A 22,844-nucleotide genomic window follows, 5' to 3' on the forward strand; every position below is an offset into this window, starting at 1 on the left:
GACCTACCAGAAAATGAAAGTGTTACAGATACTAACTGCAGCGTAGTAAATGCATTATTCTTCCACTATGCCCACAATTTCCTGCAGAGTTCACAAAATCATTCATTTAAAAGAGGTGAATTTCATGGTAGTGAAAATCTGCATTTACCTCTTTCTTTATTTGTGTAGCATTGGCACTTTCATCGGATCTATCCATGTTAAATGTGCAGTCTTTTTAAGTAGCGTGTCAAGTACTGTACAAGAGTTTTGAAAGTTTTATAACTCCACCTTTTTCTGTATTTGCGGATGATTGACCTGTTGACTGTTCATGTGTACAATGCGCCTTTGATATTTTTCCACTTCTTAGTGAGGGGAGGGGGTGGTAGAGTCTATAACAATGTAAGAATGGCATTCTTGTAGGGGATAGCTGTTTGCTCTAGTGTAACTAGCTGTAGTTGCTTTTCATAGCCTGCACCAAGAATTGAAAAGTTCCACAACAGTATCAATGTCACCGCAAAACTACAGTACCTAGAATATGATTTAGTGACCCACGTGTTTAACACCCATCCATAACACGCACGTGTTGACTTTTTTTGGGTTAATTGGATTAGTGCAGGGACATTTTACGCCGGTTTGGACTTTTGTATACTGTGCATCGTTAACAGGTCGCTAGTTGAAACGGTAACTCCTTTTCAGTGTCCGTAACGTCGCATTTCTTGTTGTAAATGATGTATTTATAGATAAGATTTATCGAGTGAACCGTATTTGATAAACCAAATATTTTCTGCCACATCCTGTTTAAAGTGATCACGGGTGTTTTTGATCTAAATTGCTTTTTAAAGCTTTTCCAAACACCAGAGAATTTTTATTTTCTAAGCTTTTACATTCGGCCACAAAGAACTCATTGTCGGATAGTCAAGTGACTGCCACGACTCTATTTTAGAGTTTCTTTTTCAACTAATCATCGCCGAATTGCACAATCAATTTTATTTTCAGGGAAAAGTGTTAATTATTACTTGAGTTCTTTACAATCCCTTAAAATCTGTTGAATTCCCACTTATGATGCCTTCACGTCTGACCCCAAAGAATGCAGAAAGGTGAAAAATGTGTCCCTAAAAGACACAGCTTTCTGTTATTTCTACCCTGAATTTATAAGTGATGAAAAATTATAATCTGATACATATACCAATATCTGATACCAATGACTGTGCTTATTGTGTGCCATCTCTAATTCAATCTCTAAGAATGCTAAAGTCAGTCTTAGGTTATATACGTACTTCTTATTAGTTTTTTCCGCTGTTTAGTATGCATTGTTGTTTGTAAACATAGTAATCAAAATTGAATTTAAATGTAAAAGATATATTGATCTGTTCATGTTCTGTCCTTTTCCCTGGTCGGGGTTTCAACTGTCACATGTCAAATAGGGACATCCAGACATATTTGTACTGTGCAGCAGACTTTAGCCCTGTCTTGGGAAAATCCTAAGCATTCCCAGGTCTGCTGACAGATAGACCCTTCAGCGTATCCTGGGTGGATCCTGAGCTCTCTACCCAGTAAGAGGAACAAGGTTCTTAAACCTCCTCTTCATCTGGAGGACAAGCAATCCTATTAGCAATCCAAGCAATTCCACATAGCCAAGATCATCGCTCTGCCATGGAGAATAAGCCCACAAGTTCTGTGAAGAAGCCTTCATTTCTGCTGCTTGTGTCTGTGACTTTGTGTCCCCACCAGAGTTAATGGCCATATATGAGGACAGCGACAGATCACCCTGCAAACTGACAACTTTGTACAAGAATTCAGCTCTTGGTCAATGATACAGACTGACACAGCTGATCCCAGCTGCCATCATGATCCCAATTGTCTTCATGCCAGAACAAAGCCACAGGGTGTCTGAACTCCTCCACCAAGGGCAGATGCTCCTAGCTCCCTTGGAAATAGCAGCTCACACTTTTCTGTGAGAGAAACAATACTTCAGACTTGGAGATGTCGATTCTCATTCCAACCTCTTGGCTCTTGGCAGGGAAACATTCTAATGAGAAATAAGGGCAACATCATCTGTAAACAGTTAAGTAAACCCCCAAACCAGACATTCCCCCATACACAACCATGACATGACAAATGACATTGTGTCCTTGAAAACCATGAACACAGGTGCAGACAAGATGCACTCTTGGTGGAGTTCAGCTCCTGCCTTGTATGGACTCAATGTACTGAAAAGAATACCTCACACAAGGAACACATTATGTGCCACCTGGAGAAGGCATATGAACACAAGAACAAGAACAAGAATAAGAATACCTCAGGAGTTTCATTTTGGCTTTCCTGTGGGTTTGGATTGCATATCACTATCTGCTGAAACAGCTCTTTGTAAGCTCTTTTTCAACGAATGATTCTGTATGCTCATTATTTATCCTTGTGTAAAATATGTGTGGAAAAAAATTACTTGATCACCCGCAAAATCACATGCATCGCGGTTCGAATTCCTTCGAGGTCTTCAGCACCAGACACGTGAATAATGAGGTCAAAAGAATACGAGACGTTAGCCCATGTGCCCTACTAAATAGGTGCTTTCTGCTCGCTGCTTAGTACAGTTGAATTGACTTAATTATATCGTTAGAATCAATTACTTTTATGAGTTATAAATGCAATCCAACATAAATCTTAAGCAGTTAAAGCTTTTGGAATCAACAATTAATATATTTGATGGGTTTAAACATTTACAGGACAGTATAAATACTATAAACCCGTGCAGTCAGGGATGGTGCGCACGATGACATCTTCATCGAAAGTAATACTTTCTTTAAAGACAGTTATTAATTATTTAATTTATTGTGGTACAGTTCGCAACAGTTAGACAACCGAGCGCTTTGCAGAATTAAACAGCAGCAGACAACACCGTGCAGTAATAGCTGAACATCTAGGCACGGAGGAGAGGAAAATGAAAATTCAGTTGGAGAAAATGAATCTCTGGGGGCCCCCCAGGCAATGAGCTTGTGGTACAGTAATGACATTGAATGTCTGACAACCTCCGCAACCTTAATGATCCCTCATCATAGTTACGAGTTTTTGGTCTGGAATCCGAAGATACTTTACGTATATTTCTTATTTAAATATGGATTTTCCCCTTAACTAGACCGTTTATGCAAACGTGGTATCTTGTGTTTTACAACAGGCCTGAACATTTAAAGGGCTGAATTAATTTAAGGTGTTTCGTGCCGCAGAATTAAGATCTTCAGGCAGTGATGCAGGGTATCGTGTGAGCTTCTGGACTAGATATAACGACTGCTCTTGACAAGGTACACACCCGCAGCCCATGGCATATTTCACAAATTATGTGACCCAATCCAGCTGTTAAAGTAATAGTACTTATAAAAAACGGTTGAAAATTAAATCGTCAAAAAAACACTGGTGTTCTATGAAACTCCAAACGCGAGAATTGCACTACAGCGCTGCAACTTGCAAAGTTGCATTCTGTATTCATTCCGTGGGGGGGCACTGCAAGCCCATCTCAACTCTGGTTTGATCGCTTTCAAATGCACGACTGGGTGAGGTTTGGTGGGTGCAACACTGTATTTAGTTCCTGTTGCTGTTGCTTCTGCTATATTCTGGTTCTGGGCTACTTTGCATCATGTTCGGCGGTAGAGCTAAACCTAAGCCTAGGTCGGTGGCGAATCCACTGGATTCAGCTTCATCTTCACCCGGCGAGCGAATTTTGAAAGAATGTCACAGTCTGTATACCGACGCCGATAACGGTAAAACAAAAAGAGCCTAGTTTGTTTAACGGGTGTAACAGTAGCCTGACAGTATCCGATTCTCACGGTCAAATTGGTTATGCAATGAACTGTTAGACAACAAGTGCAGTACTATTACTTTACTGTAAACGTCACGATGCAACGTAAAACGATTCAGTATTCTGATCAATAAAATGCTAAGGATTAGTCGCGTTTAGCTGCATACAAAAGTCGTCCGTGGCCTTGATGAACAGAAAGCTGTTTCTGTCTGTCATCCTTGTCCATAGCTTTGCTTGTCTTTGAACACACCAGGAGCAATGTTTTCTTGACTTCTTAAACAGGTCATTGTCCCTGATGACTGTTCAGTGAGGTTGTTTTTTTTTCACAACAAAGAATTACAGTTTTGAGAAATTCCAACGTGTGCTCATTAAACCGTGAGACGTGCTCCTAAAGCAAAGCCTGTTGTTGGGAAAATGTGGTGCTTTATGTTTTATTTCTGTTTACGACATCGTGTTTTCCGGGGCGACATCGCTGGACTGGCGAGCAGTTATCAGTTCCTAGCAGTTATTACTCATGCGTTTTAAAGTTAGATAGACGAAAAGTATGGCTTGCAATACTCTTGCACATCTGACGTAACGTCTCTTGCTCCTGGAAATCGTAAAACCATTTTATAGGTAAAAACAAATCAAAGGCCTGAAACAATTAAATTTGTTCTGACAAAAGAATTTTACTATATCGTATAATATAGAGATCTTCTGAACGACTCATTCCTCGGTGAAAAAAACTCACTTAATTGAACAGATTACTTGATTAATTGATAAATACTTTACAAATGTGCTCAGTGTTTAGCAGGTTGTATTTAATGGTGACTAAAAATGTGCTGCACCTCTAGACCAATGTTGGAGATCCCTGACTCTGGTTTTTTTTATGCAGTGTGAAAGTTGACTTTGACCTAAGTGATCTAGCAGTTTCTCTGAAGCCTAAGTTCAGGCTCGTTCAAGTGATTCAGTATCTCTCTGAAGATACTGATTACCTAACGGAAAAAGGCTTCCCCACTATCTTAAATGTGCAGTGCACTAAGCTTTCCTTCATGCTTGTATGGAAATGTGGATGTGTATTTAGCATCATATGAAGCCTTTTTACAATATTAGTGTTACCAGGAGAACAACTGTGCAAAAACATCAAAATGTTTTTGCAGTATTCTAAGATGTAATGATTATGGGGCAGTATTATACAGTAAGTAGTATTCAAGAATGATATATTCCACAATATCAAAATTAGTCTGTCTGTTGTGGCACACAGTGTAATTTGAGATTAGACTTATGTAAACATTTTACACTTACGTAGCGCTTTTCTGGACACTCCACTCAAAGCACTTTACAGGTAATGGGGATCCCCTCCACCACCAGTGTGCAGCCCCACCTGGATGATGCAACAGTAGTCAAAGTGCGTCAGTACGCTCCCCACACACCAGCTACTAGTGGGAAGGAGAACAGAGTAATGAAGCCAATTCATAGATGGGGATTATTAGGAGGTCATGATTGGTAAGGGCCAATGGGAAATTTGGTCAGGACACTGGGGGTAACACCTCTACTCTTTTCTACAAATGCCCTGGGATTTTTAATGACCACAGAGTCAGGACCATGGTTTTACGTCTCATCTGAAGGACGGCGCCTTTTTACAGTATAGTGTCCCCGTCACTATAGTGGGGCATTAGGACCCACACAGACCACAGGGTGAGCGTCCCCTGCTGGCCCCACTAACACCTCTGAGTTGCAAGGTTATATGGCTGCTGGCCATATATTTTAACACCTAAACGAGGTTATTCAGTCGGAGAGTAAAACCATTCTAATCAATGCATAGTAACTCTGCACCATATTCTAGGAAGTGTTTGAATGACTTATTTTTATTAACAGATAAGTTTTGAATGGAGTGTAGAATGGATTTAATCATCCATTTAAGGTTCCAAATATGCATAGATTATTTTAATAAATCCTGGTTTTTTTTTCTCCCAAGACCAGAAGGAAGTACATCCTTTGTATCTCACATAGAGTAGGCTGGATTTACAAGACAACAGGCAAAGCAGGAGCAGAAGTAAAGAGCAGGCTGTCCAAGTAGATTACCTTGTTATTTGTGGCTCATTGGATCACCTGCGCTTCAATGGAAACAAAATGTGCTTAAACCTTTCAATGCAACTTGTATATGAGTGACTTGTGTGACTAAGTATAGTATTTTAATCTGATATTAATCTTGTAGACTGACACTCTTATCCGGAAGTTGAGATTGTAAATGCACTCTGTGACCTGAGGAATTAGGCAAAGTGTGTTTTGAGATGTAAGGAATAACTTGGCTCAGGTTGGTAGAAGGAGTATCTTTTGAAAGCAGTTCTAGGCTCTTTTTGGGGAAAAAATAACTTAAGGTTTTGTTTTATCATTTTAGGAAAAGAATAAAGAATGAGGTTAAACTGAATTTGTTTAACCTAAACAGATATATTTTTTGTTTTAATTTTGAGCTGTGACACACACTTGTTCCCATACAATAGCCAAAACATTACAAATGTGGGCTGTAGAATGATGCACAAGAATTGGGATGTTCTTCCCTTTTTTGTGAGACTGATGAGACTGATACAATTATTGGATCTTTGTTGGTCATTTTATTTATCAAATAATTTGTCAGTACCATTTTCCTTTTTTGTATTTTGTTTTGAAACTGGAGTTAAAGGATTACAAGTGAAAGAGACAAGTGCCCTTTTGCAGGTTTTCTCTGAGACTGGATAGGGCTTAATTGAGCTCGCCTAGGAGAAAGACTTTGCAGATCAAACCTTATACTTTTTTGTGGGGGCCCTCAGTGTGTATTTAAATTCCCAGAAGCGTCCTGCTTTAGGGCTGTGTTGTATTCTCTGGCCCTGGTATCTTAGTTATAACTGAGGGACAGGGGGACTCAACAGTTCACTGTGACGTTTCAGTCAAAAACTGATGCCTACTGTAACTTAGAAACCCAGGCTTGGTCAAAAATAAATCTTGCCTCAATGGCTCGATGGTTATGAGAGCCTAGAAAATCGGTTTCCTTGAAAGTTCATCACAGCCTCTGGTTCAGACATTTGGTGTCTGTGCTTGGCTGAGGAGACCATGTTGGGAGGCCACCATCTGTGAGATGATGATCAGACTTTGTTAGACCCAACATTATGAAGTCCGAACTGATGTGGAGTCCCCCTACTGAACCTACTAGAGTCTAGCAGCACATTTGTTAGGACAAGACAAGGGCAGATCTAGGAAGATCCCATTCAACGTGGAGGAGTGGTCAGACATCTCCTCTATGAGTAGTTTAACTCTTTATTGCCTCGATTGTGCTCACACTACAAGATTTATAGTGAGCAGGGCGTACAGGTTCCAACAAGTCTCTGCCCCCATGTTACATGTAGACATGTTGAATATTTTGTTATAAGATTGTCAAATCCTATGAAAGGCGTGTATGTATTAATTTGTGAAATTATCATTTTTTCAACCACGATGAGTGAAATAGGTTGAATAATGATTTCGCTGCAACCTGACTCAAAAAGTTAAAGAAAAACTGCGTAATGGAACTCAGAAAAGCACTTCTTTTTTCATTCCTACAAAGGAAAGCTTGCAGACCGTGCACTTTGAATGAGATGGATTCGATTGCTAAGTGCAATACACAATGTTCAGTTTTAATTTTATCTGTATTGATGAATATTGAATATGTTCCCAGATTTCCATGCTAAGTCATCTTTTTGTCATGGGTCATCAAGCTCATGAATAAATGTGGTGGCTACTACATGTTTTTGTTCAGTGGTTTCAGAATCTGCACAACACTCCTTGCCATGATTTCACAAATTCCATATAATGTTATTGTTCAAATTAGCTACCTAAGTTACCTTTTGTGATTGCTAACTTGTTTCATGGCTGTTGTTTTTAACATTAACAGGACTGATAAAGATTGCAAGCAGTCTTGGCCTCCGGTTGCTGCCTCCCCGCAAGAAAATCACTGTGATGATTATGGGAAACCACTCTGCTGGGAAAAGCTCCTTTATTAACTGGTAATCAAACCTTTTTTCTAGAGTTTCAGGCATCAATAGCACATTCCCCTAGAGTTGTTACCACCTAGAAACATTAAAACAAATGCTTGAAAAGCACAATTAAATTTTAAGATTTCTTTTAAGTGACTCAATCGTGAAGCTTGCTTCACTAATTAAACCAAAGTCCAAACTATTTGATCATTACAGTTCTTGTTTTACTTTTAGGAAGAGTCGACAAGAAGCCCAGTATCCTGGCTAAATTCCACACTGGGTTTGCACAGTCTTGCATCTCTAAATTTTCTACTTCAATTGTATGAGTTGTTGACTCATAATGGCTGACAAACATCACCCAGGTGGAGTGCAGCTGTACAGCTGTACAGTGATGGATGAAGTGGGTGTGCTCCTATTTGTATGAAAGTTCCTTTGGAATGAAAAGAACAATATAAATGTGAACAACAACAATACAGTCCTAACAAAAGGTCAGGAGGCGATCCAAACCTCATCACTCCCACTTTTGCTTAATTATGTATAAAATTCATCTCTCCATTCCATCTTCACCATTTCAGAAGCTCTCTGGCTGATCCCTCGCTAAAGGGATCTGGGGGGTCCAACAGCCCCATCCTTTTGAATGGGTTGTCATTCTCCTCAGCCAAGTGAGTTACCCAAATAAAACTCAATATTTAAATTATTCCTCTTCTCCACATTGGAGTCAGACCGAACTACTGAAACAAGAGTTATGTTGAACAGTGGATCTGAAGGTTTGAAAGACAAATTGGTAGACTTCCATATTCCATATTCTTAAAATTAAAAGTCTAACTTCCTCTATCTTTTGGAAGAGCATATATTAAATTAAGGCTGTTTTTTAAAGGCTTGAGGAGGGTTTGGAACCTCACTAGCCCCCAGACTGTAGATATGATTAGCTTACTGAACCATAGAAAGATATGCTTCATCTCTCTCATGACTTGGTCATGCAGATTGATGTTAACGCCATTTTAGCAGACACAGGCCAGCTAAATAGATTTTCCTTGGTTATCCATGGAAAGCAAAGGATGCCAGGATGTATGTGGATTGTCAGAAAAAAAGAAAATGTTTCAAATTCTAATTTATATAGAGCAAGAATGTGCACAATGTATTCTGTCTGTGATACTTTTATAAATCAGGCAATATTCTCCTGCGTTTCCTTCCTCAGCGTACTAGTTGGGGGGAAAAAAATATACCGATTAAAATTATCAGCTGTAGTACAGAACAACCTAAAAATGATAAAAGCTTGAATGATATTGTCCTGAAACTTAATTTAGACCTTTCCTTATGGACTTCATTGTGGATGCTGACTCACTGTAGCATTGGTGTCTAATTCCATACATCAATAATTTCTTGTTTAGCAAGGAACTGCTTTCTTTTCTCAGGGCAGCACTGACTTGATTTCCTTTTGAGTCTCATGGCTTAAATAGTATCTTGAGTGTGACCTTTTTCCCTCAGATTGCAGATTTTCTATGCAAGGGATTATTGTACAGTATATCGCATCAGGAAGCTACTCTGTAAGCAGTGGTCCAGATTCTGTTTCGTTATTGTGACTTGCACTGTAGTTCCCATCACAGCTGCTGAAATGGCTGTAATTACAGGTATGTGGAAGAGCACATTCAGAAGACAGGAGTTGCGATTGAAACTCAAGGTTTCACTTTGGTCACAAGTGGTCGAAAACGAGAATCACTCACGGTAAGTCTTCATTTCCTTAAGTGGGGTATGGTATTTCAGAATGAACTAAAGAAGGTTCAGGCTTAGTTTCATACAGCTTTTAACTTGGTTTGTTTTTCTTTTTATACCTAACTAGTTCGTAAACATCGGTTGTTAAATACACTTGGTTTACTTCTGCAATTCCAGCACCGGTCTGTCAGGGCTATTAGATACTCCACTCTGCAAGCACTACAGTGCTACTTCAGAAGGAGCGTTAACGCGAGAAGTGATGCAGGACTTGCTGACAGCACTGATAGCACACAGGGACGCGTTCAGTTCCAGGGGTGACCCTGTTTGCCTCTAGGCAAATTACCCATCTGTGCTCGACAAACCCCACCGCATCATTTAAGGGATCCCTATTACAACCACTGAGCCCATGCTTGAACCAGAAATGTGTGAATTAAAGAGTCCATCTGTCCATTTTCTGCACTCTCATCCAGTTCAGGGTTGGGGTCGGGGTGGGGGAGGAGCCAGAAACCTATCCCAGCAAGCAACGGCCGCAAGGCAGGATACACCCCTGGCCAAGCCCCAGCCCTGTGAGGCTGCAATGCTAACCACTGCACCACTGTGCTGCTCTTAAAGGGTTCAAATCTCTCTATAAACAGGTAGCTATATTGGTTGTTAGCCCCGTGTCCTGCCTTTTCTGGAGGGAAGATTTTACAACTGTAATAAGATAATGCACAAAGAGTACAAAAAGGCAGCTGTGCTCATCTTTCAGGAGCTGTACCTTAATATATTCTAATTCTTCCAAATTCCATATTTCCTGGAGGATGGAGTGTCCCGTTCCCTGTGCTCTGGCTCCTCTCTGCACCACGTTTAGCTTTGAGCATGAGGTTTATGTACAGCACTTATTTCCTTGTCAATATTTCTGAGTACAGTTCTGTAAAGCATGGCATATAACTGCCCTCTGTATTATCCGTTGTATAATTTCCCCCCTCAGGTTCAGATATACTGAGGTATTCAAAACAATTTATTGGATTACAGAGGTTAAAAGAGTGTTGTTGTGTTTATTCATTTTAGTTTGTTTTCGAGAACAGAGTGATTTTAATATACAGTACTGTAAATGTTGGTAGTTACACATACTGTACAGTAGTTTGACACCTGAAGAAGGCTCCACGGCCGAAACGTTGTGTTCTCTTTCTTCTTTTTTCAGCATGGAATAAACCTATTACTTGTTCCTGTACAGTAGTTGGCATTCATCCTTTATTTCAGTGATGTTGATCATCCATTTGTCTTTATCTCTGCTTGCCCTCTATGAGTCATAAATTATCATGAACTCGTGACGTTTTGGATGACTTCATTTGAGAGAGTTCTCTATACCGTCAATTTATGACATATAATCAAACAACGATTTACTGGAATCAACAGAACTAAAGTATTGCAGGGAAATGTCATGCTTAAGATTCCTTGAATGAGGCTGGAGAGCTCTTTTCTGCCAACTATACCTTTATTGCTTATAGAAGCAATATACTGTAACTATTCCAATGGCACACACTCCCTGAGTGGTTGTTGCTAAGCTTGCATCATATTTTAGAGGAGCTTTATAGCGAAGGGTAAGGCGTTGGCTGCTGTCTGCAGCAGATCCAGTCAGACAGTTTGTTGAGGCACGAGTAAAGGAGATGAAGATGAATAATGTAATTACACCCAGGACCTGGACCGAGAGGATTATCTTCTATATACAGGGACGGCTTAGCTGGCCGGCTCAGCTTAGCTCCACTGCTAAAAATCCAGACATAGATTTCAAGCGTGCCTGCCAGGTTACAGAAAAGAAAGTAGACTATTTGGTGACTCTCCTAAATCCTTAACGTACATTTTTTACAGTGTTTTTCCTGTTTTACTGTCTCTGTCCAGGGTAATGCAACGCTTCATCTCTACCCTCATTTCCGACCTCTTCTGGAGTTTGAAGGTAGGTAGTTTTTTAGGAAGCCAATCATAAGATATAGCTGTCTTTCTACCATTGCTGTAGTTTTTCCCCTCTGGCTATATGTGTACAGTATATATATATTTTCTGTTTTCATAGATACTGGGTAATAATATAGAGTTAATCATGCTCCTGATGTCTTTATATTTAATATAGTGGTTTTACTTAATTAAATGATCTCTATCTGACTCAGCCAAGTATGCAAATATTCTAAGAGGAGATTTCCTACAAATGCCATATCAATAAGTGATGTAAATTAAAATTACTTTACAGAAAAGTCACAAATCTTGAGATTTAGGCAGTGAAATTACAGCCGAGATTAAAAACCTTAATCTTTCTGTCAAACCCATTTTTTTGGGAAATGCAAACGGTTTGGAAATAACTCAAAATATCTAGCGGATGTGTACAAAAATGTAAATGTTATCTTTTTTGTTTTAAAGCATTATAGAATAATCTGCAGTTGATGTAAGGTGTTTTGCTGTGTGTCCAAATCTACAAAATTAAAATGGAATTGGAAAAGAACACCATATAAACTATCATGTCTAGAGCACTGTCCATTCATTACCCACATTTTGTGTGCACAAAATGAATATTTGCATTCCTGTGTACCTGCAGCAGTCTTACTTGTTTTTGAGCTATGACAGTTCATGCCAACGATGAAAGCAATTCTGTGAGTCATAGTTTGTCATTCTCTAGGTAAAAGCTTGAAAATCCAGACCTTTTAATGAACATGAATTATCTGTCTCGCATTGTCTGGTAATATTTATTTCTTTTACTTTTTCTCACCGAAAACAAATAATGGGCAGTGTTGTCTTACAACTGTTTCAGTTTTGAATTTCGAGATTCTTTTCAACTACAGTAAGCTGTTATATGCTTAAGAATGCCTGAAGCAATAGCAGCAGGTGTAGTTTTTGCCCCTGCTTTGCTGTAGAACTGTTGGCACTATTTCTAATCAGACTGTATGCAAATAATTCTAAATGCTTTGTTTAACAGTAGCAGGTTTTGTACCTTTTCCAGAAATCCCAGAGCTGTTTATGAGATTATCTAGAAGTTGGGAACTATTATTCCTCATGACAAAGCAGTTTCTTTTTCAGGGTCTGTAAGATGCCTGGGATCCTTCAGTACAGATATGTGAGCGTGTGAGTCACTCCCACAAGTAATAAAAGGTGGGAGTTGAGAAAAATGCTGGAGAGGGCTGGAGTTTTTTCTCTATAGACATTGCTCTGAAATGACACCTCAGTTCGAAAGATGTGGACCTGGTCCACAAAGTGTTTGGCTTATTAGGTGGTGATAATTAACTGGGAAGGAGTTAAAATCTGACAGAAAATGACTTTTAAATATGTCTTAATCTTATAGTTTTATGCAGGTGGCATAAAGAAAACATCACCTTTCTACCTCCTTGAGTCTAGCCTTATTTACTTCTGATACAGTATGTGTATATACAGTATTTATCATTGCAAGGCTTTTTGCTTTGTAGTGGCGTTTTTCATACATGGATTATACATGGATTATTTGTAGTGATCTGATGTCATTTGTTCACAGTGTTGACAATACAGAGTTAATAAATGGAGCACAAAGGGATGACGCAAATAAAAGCTCTTATAAACAGAATGTGAATCTGAAAGGAAGGCGATTATGACTCAGCACACTGCTTATTTTTAAAAAAAATGTCTATACGTCATTACTTTAATTCTGATATTAAATATCCAACAAATAGGAATTTGCTGAAGGATGAATTCGGGTCAGAATATCTTATTTGAACAATAGAAGCATCCTAGAATAAGATTAATACCTAAAAAGCTGATGAATGATCTGTCTCAAAAGATTAGACAAAAACAGATGTCAAAAGGGTCTTTCTATGAAGTACAGGTGAAAAACAAAAAAGCAAAATTACAATTTTGTGTCAAGTCCAAATTCTTTATTGAAGCAGTTTGCATTTGGGGTTGACCGACTTTCACTTTGGTAGACTCAGGAGACAGGAAGTTAATGCTCATTTACTTAAAGGCAACCATGTGGAGTAGTACTGTAGTTAGGGTTCTGGACTCATACATGGTTCAAATCCCAAGGCAAGAGACTGTTGTTGTACTGCACCTCTTCACTTGAATTGTTCCAGTTAGTCAGCTGTATAATTGTATGAAAATGTAAATTGCTTTAGGTAAAATTAGGAGCCAATTTGAATTAGTAAGTACAACTTCAAGTCTGTGTCATACATACAGTAGATCTTCATTTAGTTTATTGTCAGTATCTCTGTCCTGCAAAAGATCCAACTTGATATGGCATTTTCCTGGAAAACCACCTTTACTTTAATCCACCATTGACCATTTGCATTTTGTAAGCTACTGCCATCCCAGATATCTTTCTAGAAAAGGGGAGCTGAAGCCCCAGTTTCTCAGACCAGTAATTAAATGACAGTAACAAAATAAATTCATTGACAGTCAAGAAAAAAAAATCCAAATTCCAAATTAAGCACAAAATCGTGAACTTTGTGAAAGTGCTGTAAATCGCTGTGTTGTTGCAAACCCCTGGTCTCGCCATGGGTGACAATGACAGTTCCCACGAACTGCCACATGAAGTGGCTCTTCCTGCTCACTCGTCCTTACCATAATGACTAATGTAATGTGATGTACTGTACAAGTGAATAAGTAGAGGTTGTGTAGTAGACATTTCACCTTTCAGAAATTCCAACGTGATCCGCATGCAGAGTTAACAAGTAAGTAGTATTTGTTGGAAAAATTCTCGAAATTGTTAGCAATATTTCTATTGGATTAAGAGATGTATTCACAAGCTTACTTCTTTACAATGTAATAGAGCTGTGTCACGTCACTGGAAGTTTTATTGCCTCTTTCTGAGTCACGGAACATGGTGCTGGGCTTACCTGGAAATTTAGTCTGTTATGTGATGTAAATTGGAGGCTTTACAAGTCGCTGAGCATATTTTACTTTTATTGCAATTTAAATTGCACTCCTCAGTGCTGATTCTTTGCAATAGCATTGCAGTTCCCCTTTGAAATGAGCCAGGTGCTTGGACTGGCAGGAGAAGAGTTAATGTCCTCTACCCAAGTGTAATGGCAGTAAATCTCTGAGCATGAGTTTGAAGCGGATATTAAATTTTGTTTGGTAACCTTGCTGGGAGGTTCTACACATATTAAACCATTCATTTGATTCAGAGATTGGTGACAGAAATTTGTCGGATGCTTTTGTATCAGAGAAATTGATGATGCAGTTCAACAGCTGATAGTCTTTTCAAGAAGGGCTCACTGTGACAATAAAAGGAGTGCCTGTAATGAATATCAATGCCTGTGGACAGCTGCAGTCAAAGGGTTTGAGTATATTAAACATGTGTGGGTTACAAAAATGAAAAAATGTTTAAAGAAATCAGTGTCATTCCAATACTCTTACTTCTTGTTCTATTTATTGGAGCCGTTGTACTCATGATTGTACATGATGGAGAGTTACTCCACAGTCGTTCTTCACTGGCTAGCTTTATTTTTTTGTCCATGTAAAGCTGCCAGTTGAAGAGCTGTTGTGGGTGACCATGACAACAGAACTGGTGCAAAGACTGACAGTTCCTCTGAGCTGGATGTCTGTACAGTGTATAGTAGAGGCAACTGTTTTGAACTGAACTGTTTTTTTAATTAGAAGCTGTCACCAGCTACATTAACAATGCCCTTTTATGCTGGTGAATAGAAATGCTAGAGCATACAGGTTCCAATTGAAATTACTTGCAAAGTGAAGGAACACGTGCAGTTTGAATAGGACAAGAAGCACCTAGCATTGTTCCCTTAGAATATTCATATTATGGCAACCATTGGGAAAAAATTAGCATAATAAACACAAACAATAGGACACATTGCTCTTAAAGTGTGGTAAATGTGTACCATGTTTAGTGGAGACCATCTGATGTCAAACCTGTGGCACATGCAAACCACACTTTTATGTATGCATGCAGTTTATATATCTTCTAGGTGTCTCCGATTACCTCTCTGCTGAGATCTCCACTTCCAAGCAGAAGAAATTTAGCTTGGTGACGTTTGTCGACACTCCGGGCTTGGTGGATGGTGATATGAAGTACCCCTTTGATGTGAACAGTGCCATGATATGGTTTGGTAAGTCTTGCTGTCCTTTAAAATGATGGTTTAATAAGCAGTTATTGGGAAGTTATTTAGCCACAATATTCCAGCTTTAGGAAATGCAGGGCACAGCACTTGTTTTCGATTTCATTATAGTTGCTTTTGAGATGTGCATTATATCTGAAGATGCCCAAAATATTGTTAAAGAAAACATTATTCTGAAAAAGAATACAATACTTAAGCAGAACTGTCTAGAGTTTTCAAATAAGATTAAAAAACATTTTCTTTAAGAAAATGGAATATCCTGTGTGATGCATTATTTGTCTTTTTGTATAGGGGAGCAAGCTGACCTCATCTTCGTTTTCTTTGACCCAATGGGTCAGGCCCTGTGCAAGCGCACTCTGAATATCGTGGAGAAGCTCAACGAGAGCTGTGGGGATAAATTGCGATTCTACCTCAGTAAAGCTGATGAGGCTGGCCATGAGACAGACAGGCAGGTAAGACAATCCTGAATGGTGAAGCTGGCTTCCTTATTGGCTTCTATTTTTTCTTGTTTTCCTCTTTTTCTTTTTTTGGCCATGCTGTGACTATGAAAATAGACTAGTAACATTTGTGTATATCCAGTTTATCTTGCCTTGAAATTTTCCGCTGTGGTGTTTCTGAGAATATGAAAGTTCTGCACAGTCACATTACAGGGAAATTTTCCTTCCATTGTGCATTGAATTACACATTATCCTAAACAACTGGGAAACTGAGCCATTTCTGCTTGTGTATTAACAGGAAATATCTTATACCCTCTGACTAGAAATTGCTCTTCTCCGTTTCCTTACAGAGAGTGATGATGCAGATAGTTCAGGAGCTTTGCCGAAGACCCGGTCTAAACAAATGTGGATTTGAAATGCCCACAATCTACATACCCAATCCACAGAGGGTAAGTCGGTTCACATTGAGAGAGTGTAGTGAGTGCTTAGGCTGTATTTCTTTATTTGGATTTTCGATAAGAGTTTTTCTTTTTTTCTTTGCCTGGTTCAATGTACACTAAACTACCTCATATCTGGGAGAAATGGGGGGAGGGGTTCTGGGTACAAGGCTTTTTCGGATAGATGTCATGAAAGCAAACTGATATGTAATGACACCTAGCCGAAAGCAAAGTGATTAGGACAATACCACAATGATAAAAAACTGAAATTAAGTCGTATAGTAATATAATAATGTAATCCAAATATGGTAAAAAAGTACAAAAAAATTATAGCGCTTGCCACCCCCTGACGAAGCGTCACTAGCATAATAAAATAATCCTGGATGCTTAACTATCACTTCACTTAAACTTTTAACACCTGACATGAAAGTTACTCATTTTCTGTCTAAAAGCTTGTTTTAGTCCAAAATCAATTAATAACAATGGACAAATGTAGCTGACCATGCTAGGGATTCAGCTTAATTGTTTGTTTTTTTCAACTCGTTCCAGTCCACCCGGTGTGCGAACCATATTGATGGAATGTGCCAAACAATTGAGAAGACCATTAACCAGGCTGTCCAGAAAACCCTGGACCAACTGGAGAAGGACTGTGACCTGATATCCAACACAATCAGCAATAAATTTGTACAAGACAGGTATGCTAGACTTTAAATTCACCTTCTGTGCTGTTTGTGTATCCCTGATAATTTGTTTTTTCTCTTAACCTTTATTTCTTTTAGGTATTTTATTTTTTGTACCATCTTCAGTTTAAAAGACCTCAACAAGGCCTAACAATGCTGGTTATTGTGCTTCTTATTGTTTTTCTCTTCTTTCCAGAGAAATCAAGAGCTACAATAAAAGAGCTTGCCTTCACTCTCTCCTGTTTTGCACACTGGGGGTTCTGTTACCTTTGTTTTTCATCTTCAGCTTTGTGCTGAACATTTTGGCCAGAGAGGCTATAGAGGCAGTGATTGGTGAGGGTATGGCCAGCATTCTCTCCATAAGTACGGTATGTGTCTCACAAACAGGTTACAGTATGTAAGTACAGTACATGGAAATGTCAAATTCTGTTGGCTTTTGATTGGGCATTATCACGCCAGCTGCAGTAGTGAACAAAATTTTGTTTCTTATTGTATTTATTTTTCTCCGTTCTGCTTTTTACCATGTTCTCTCTTGTCCTTCTTTGTCATTAATTCAAAATCCAATAAAGCTTTTAATACCAAAGCAAGAATATGGCAAAGTCCCTGCTTACAATCTAACATCTAGTGTGATATCTGAGTTGCCATGTTTTTATTACTGTAACTTAATTTCCTTGCTTATCAGTTATCTCCCATATAAAGTAACATCAGTTTAACAAGCACTGACAACATTCATTAATTAAGAATGCTTTGTTCCCTTTCTTTTGTATTATTCTGCTTTCACAGTCTGGGGGGAGATGAACTGTAACAGCAGATAAAAATGGACATGCAGTTAGATTTTGAAAATTCCTTAGAGAAATATGCTACTGTTTTCTGAAACAAGTATTTTATAGTGAAGAAGAAGAAATGGGTCATACAGAGAATTCAGAAGATATGTCAGTGCTACAGGTTCATTTCATTTAGTTCAAGTCTTCAGTTTGAAAAATCTGTATGTTATTTTTTCAGTAGGTGAATATCTGACTTCATTTTAAATATTTTAATGAGGCAGGAGTCAGATACATTTGGAATATGTAATCTAAAATTAACATGGTGTGTTTATTTAAAAACAATACTTGTCTGTTTTTAAATAATTCATTGCTTTTGAGTGGAGAATGTCCTGTTAAGAAGCTCTTTTCTGTCTGTATCAATAGGGCTTGATGTTGACTCTGTGGGACTGGATACCAGAAGAGAGCCGGATTTTATTTATATTAATATTAGGAGCCCTCTCTTACCTTTGTATTTACTTGGCAAAATATCATGCAGGGTAAGCAAACGTTTTTCTGTCTATAATGCAGTTTGATGAGTGAGGTCTATTTTTGCTTGGGAACAAGAATCTCATGTAATCTGTTGTGTGGCCTGCCCCTTCACAGCAAGCCAAACCGGACCCTCACGAAGAGAGAGAAGAGGTGCCTTCTAGACTATAGTAGTTACCTACAGGATGTCGTGAAGCAGAAGAAGGTAATTTTTACTGACATTATTCATCATCTGATCCTGTATGGCCTTAACGAAATGTATTACAGTACGTGTAAAGATTGAACGTAGGCCAAATGGAAAGTCAAAAGGTCACATGTATCATCTGAATGGTTGAATTTTCAGGAGGTGTTGGTACAGTACGTGGTTAGGGATTGGACAGTCTCGATGTACACTGGTAGTGTGTCCCTCCAATGAGGTGTGAGTTTGGACAAGCAGCAGACGATGAAGATAAATCGACTCAGGCAGAGATGGCTAATCGACTAATAACAGAGAACAGTGGAAGGGTTGTGGAAGGGGGTGGATGACCAAGAGATGAATATGCAATGATATTCAAATAAAAGTTTTTTTATTAAAATAAAAGTTTTCATACATGTACTACATTTTAATGTGTATTACTTATGAAGTGTAGAAAAATAACTGGACCATACAGATGAAAAACGAAGTGCATTTTCCTGCAGAGCATATTAATTATTCTGTCTCAAAGCTTATAGTCTGTATTTGCTGCTGCATAACCACATTCATACAAATACCTAAGCTAAAATTGCTGAACAACTTGTTCAGATTTGCCAAAATTGTCTGTTCTTAGACTCTGCATGCTTAAACAACAATGCTTAATCTTCCCCACTGCTGGTTTTCACTGCTCTCATTTTTTTTTAACCAGAAGCAGCTTTATGGCGAGTATCTGCGTCAGTGTGCTGCAGATTATGACCTGGGCTAGACATGCACCTCAGCCAACTCCTGAAGAGGATGATCAAAAAGCACTTGAGCTCTACAGATGAACAAGCAAGTAATTATTTATGTTAAATCAAATGTAGCATTTTAGTATGATATAGATTTTTTTTTATCTTTGGTTTAAATTGTTAAATAATGTAAGCTATATAAGAGAAGATCACTTTATTGGCCATATACAATTTCTTCTATTAGGAATTTGTCTTTTCACATACCCCAACTTGCTCTCCTTGAGACACACAGACAGGGAGAGAAGCTTGGGGTCAGAGCGCAGGGTGAGCCATTTCTACGGCCCCCCTGGAGCAGTTGGGGTTAAGGACCTTGCTCAGGGGCCCAACGGAGTAGGATTCCTCTGCCGGCTGTGGGATACGAACCAGCAACCTTCCAGCCACAGGCGCAGATCCTTAGCCATGGAGCCACCACAACACCCTAATAGAGATTCTTCTTGTAAAAAGACGCTGAATCCACAGGATGCCAAGTCTTGAGGCTGCAGTGGACAGCTGCCTGGAAGTTGTGATTATTCCTGGAATTTCCTCAATGTGGAAATCTTAATACACCTACTCTAGGCTGGGCTGCTGTTTAATGGACAACACACACATTGTTTTGTTGAAATTAGCTTTGGAATTTCCCTGCTTTGCAAATAACACTATTCATTCCAAAGCACAAACAGAAAAACATGAATTAATAATATACAGGGTACCTATTTGTTATAGGTATATGTTCTCAGTAAAAATAGTGAGATACCGAAGTGCCTTATGGATGGATGGAAGTCAACAATTATTAATAAAGGCTTGGCATAGTTTCTTACAAGGTGTGACTTCCAAACTAACAATAAGCATGTGAAACTGAATGAGAGAAACAGTAATATGATAATAAAACACTGTTCAGGAGATGATGAACAAAATGAGACTACTAGAAACTAGAAACCTGACTACTAAAGGAAAAGAAAGGAGTTTCACGGTTTTTTTAAACAAAAATAAAAGCAAGCATTGCAAACTCAAAATGAATTAATGGATTTAATTAATTCAAGACAGTCTGTGGTACTTCTTTTCAGTTTACTCTTGAATGCATCAGCCAGTTTGAAGGATTGCAGTGTACCTCGTTTCTCTCATCTCTCCTCGTTGCGCTACAGTATGGAGACGAGCAAGATGTGCTACTGGGCATTCTTAAAATAACCTTTGTGAAACTTTCATGTGATGTAGCATTTATGTTGACTGTGAGAACAATGTGATTTATTGAATAGCTATAATCTTTGATTTAGTTGGAGTTTATATTTTGATGTTTCCTCCTATGTTGTGAAAGTATGCTAACCTAAAGCATGAAACAGAGGTTCATGAAACAGAGTCATTAATACCCTGAGATCCTGCCTTTTAACTGAGCAGCTTTTTTTCTTTGAAATGCCTATTGTGTGGTTTTGATTTTAAATGTAGGGAAAGCTTTCAAGAGCTTTTGCATAGATCCAGTCCTGACCACTAATTAGATATATGGTGTCTTGGTAGTTCCAGTAGGGAGCTGTGTCAGCATGCGTAGGCTGCGAAGGAACAAGTAAAGGTCTATTCCACACTGAAAAGAGAAGAAAAGAAACGACGTAGCTACGGAGACTTCTTCCGGTGTTTAGCTCTACCTTCTCTGTCATCCCGACAAGTCTTTATAAATCTTTCCAGAATTTGTATTTTTTGTATTATTTTGATCTAGTTCTTTATTTTCATCAGAAGGAATCATGACTGCAGCTACTGTATAGGAAAACGGCACAACATTATGTTTCTCAGTGGCCAGTACTTTTTTCCACAGTGCAGACTAACATTTCTTTTTTCTCATGCAAAAATATCTAATTCAATTCAGGGTTTTATACAGGATTTTACAGGTCTTTATGCAATTAAACAGGTTTTCCATTACAGCGGGACTTACTTACAGGAAACTCAGACACTCTGTGTTGCTCATCCACCAGTTTGGACCAGTCTGTTATGTATCCTACTATCTGAATTGTCATCTTCAAATCAGGTTTTTTTCATTAACATCATGGGGAGTTTGTTATTGTGCCAGAAAAGCAGGATACAAAACCATACAATGTCTTTAATGAAATTGTATGTTATGATGCTTTTGTATTAATAAACTACTAGCAAAAAAAAACAAACAAATTTTGCCACAGTCCTTTCTAGGAATAAGTATTGATTATCATGATGGTCACTTGAATGGACACGTTGTTATCAGAAAAAAAATGACATTTACATCGTTTAAGAGTTTAAAGGATATGAATGTCTCAGTGTTACCAGACACTGTTTAAGAACCCTCCTGTCATTTTATTTTTTCCCAAGAGTCAGTGCATTGTTTTGACTTTTTCCAACTGAAGCCTTGCTCGTGACAGCTTGGACTTGCAGAAGAAACGTTTTTTTTTCCTCAAAATGTCGGTTTTCTTTGAAGTGTGCAGTAATAATGTGACTGAAGTAACCAATTACCTCTTCCATGGCTGTGTGATATATTCCCTGTTTCCGTTTTTTGTCAATCTAAAGCCTTTAATGGTGTACACCTACTATGTTTACAATAGTGTTCAAGTGTCCAAGACCCAGATGAGTCAGAGCAAACAACTTTTAATACAGTATGTCTGTGAACCTGTAATTGTCTTGAAACTTACCATTAACTGCCTCAAGGGGTTTTGCTGTTTTGTTCTCAAACGTTATGTCTGCTAGATGGGAACTATTTGAATAATTTATCTATTTTTAAACTTTATTTTAAATTACTTATATAAATTCTGATTTAACTTATTGTTGCCTGAACATTAAAGATCTGCCTAGTGATTAGAAGACCAGTCATTGATGAAGTGGTTGGTTATAGGATAGTTTGCTTTTTTGTTTAAAGTTATAAAAGCAAATGAATCTTTCTATGGTTATATATGTTTGTATACATTTTTCAGACTTTTATAATAAATCTTTTGAAACATTTTTGTGACATTTTCACGGATCTAGGCTGTCTTTCTCGCAGTTGCTAATATTGGAATGCTGTGTTACAACATTTACCATTGTTGCCTTTGTCTTTCCAAACTAATTGCACTTTTTGCTTCTACCATTTCACATTGGCCCTTTATCTTTTCCAGAATTTAAAAGGAAACCTTTTGCCTAGTTTTTCTTGTATTCTCAAATATCAGGTTATTAAACTTAAATTTGTACCCTTTGGCTCTCTATGCACTTTGTACTATTTAAAAGCACACTTGGGTTTTGCAAAACATGTTTTAAACCTTGAACAGCAGTCATGCTCTTTATTATTCAAGTGAATTCCCACAGCATCATGGAGGAACAGTGAGGTGCAATTGAAATCTTTCATGTTGAAAGCAGAGCTGAATCAAGTAACACCCAGTAGTATTGTATTGCGGTTTTTAGTTTTTGAAGTGTACATTTTCATTATGTGAACCACTGACGTGGTAAAACAGGAAATTCCTTTGACAATAAAAATTGACGTGCTTTAGTGTAGTTGTCTTACACAACATGACATAAAACTAATATTTGGGAACGGCAATCTGTTGTTTTGTTTCGCATCAAATTA

At 38.3% G+C, this 22,844-nt stretch overlaps 1 protein-coding gene across 3 annotated transcripts; it reads left to right on the forward strand.

Moving 5' to 3' along the window:
- The first annotated feature begins 3,516 nt into the window (after nucleotides 1–3,516).
- On the forward strand, nucleotides 3,517–22,254 carry LOC148819005 (uncharacterized). 3 transcript variants are annotated; one of them, XM_088935985.1, is made up of 12 exons: nucleotides 3,517–3,731; nucleotides 7,656–7,767; nucleotides 9,369–9,462; nucleotides 11,332–11,386; nucleotides 15,350–15,506; nucleotides 15,807–15,967; nucleotides 16,303–16,401; nucleotides 16,939–17,084; nucleotides 17,266–17,437; nucleotides 18,257–18,369; nucleotides 18,476–18,563; nucleotides 19,240–22,254. In XM_088935985.1, the coding sequence occupies exons 3-12, from the start codon at nucleotides 9,371–9,373 to the stop codon at nucleotides 19,294–19,296; spliced, it is 1,140 nt and encodes a 379-aa protein (XP_088792111.1). In that variant the 5' UTR covers nucleotides 3,517–3,731; nucleotides 7,656–7,767; nucleotides 9,369–9,370; the 3' UTR covers nucleotides 19,297–22,254. The 3 variants fall into 3 exon arrangements, with proteins under 3 accessions (XP_088792111.1, XP_088792109.1, XP_088792110.1); XM_088935983.1 differs by having other exon boundaries at nucleotides 15,366–15,506; XM_088935984.1 differs by having other exon boundaries at nucleotides 15,366–15,506; nucleotides 19,243–22,254.
- The last annotated feature ends 590 nt before the right edge of the window (nucleotides 22,255–22,844 follow it).

Source organism: Atractosteus spatula, chromosome 17 (genome assembly GCF_055471065.1).
Source record: "Atractosteus spatula isolate fAtrSpa1 chromosome 17, fAtrSpa1.hap1, whole genome shotgun sequence".
NCBI classification, from domain to species: domain Eukaryota; kingdom Metazoa; phylum Chordata; class Actinopteri; order Semionotiformes; family Lepisosteidae; genus Atractosteus; species Atractosteus spatula.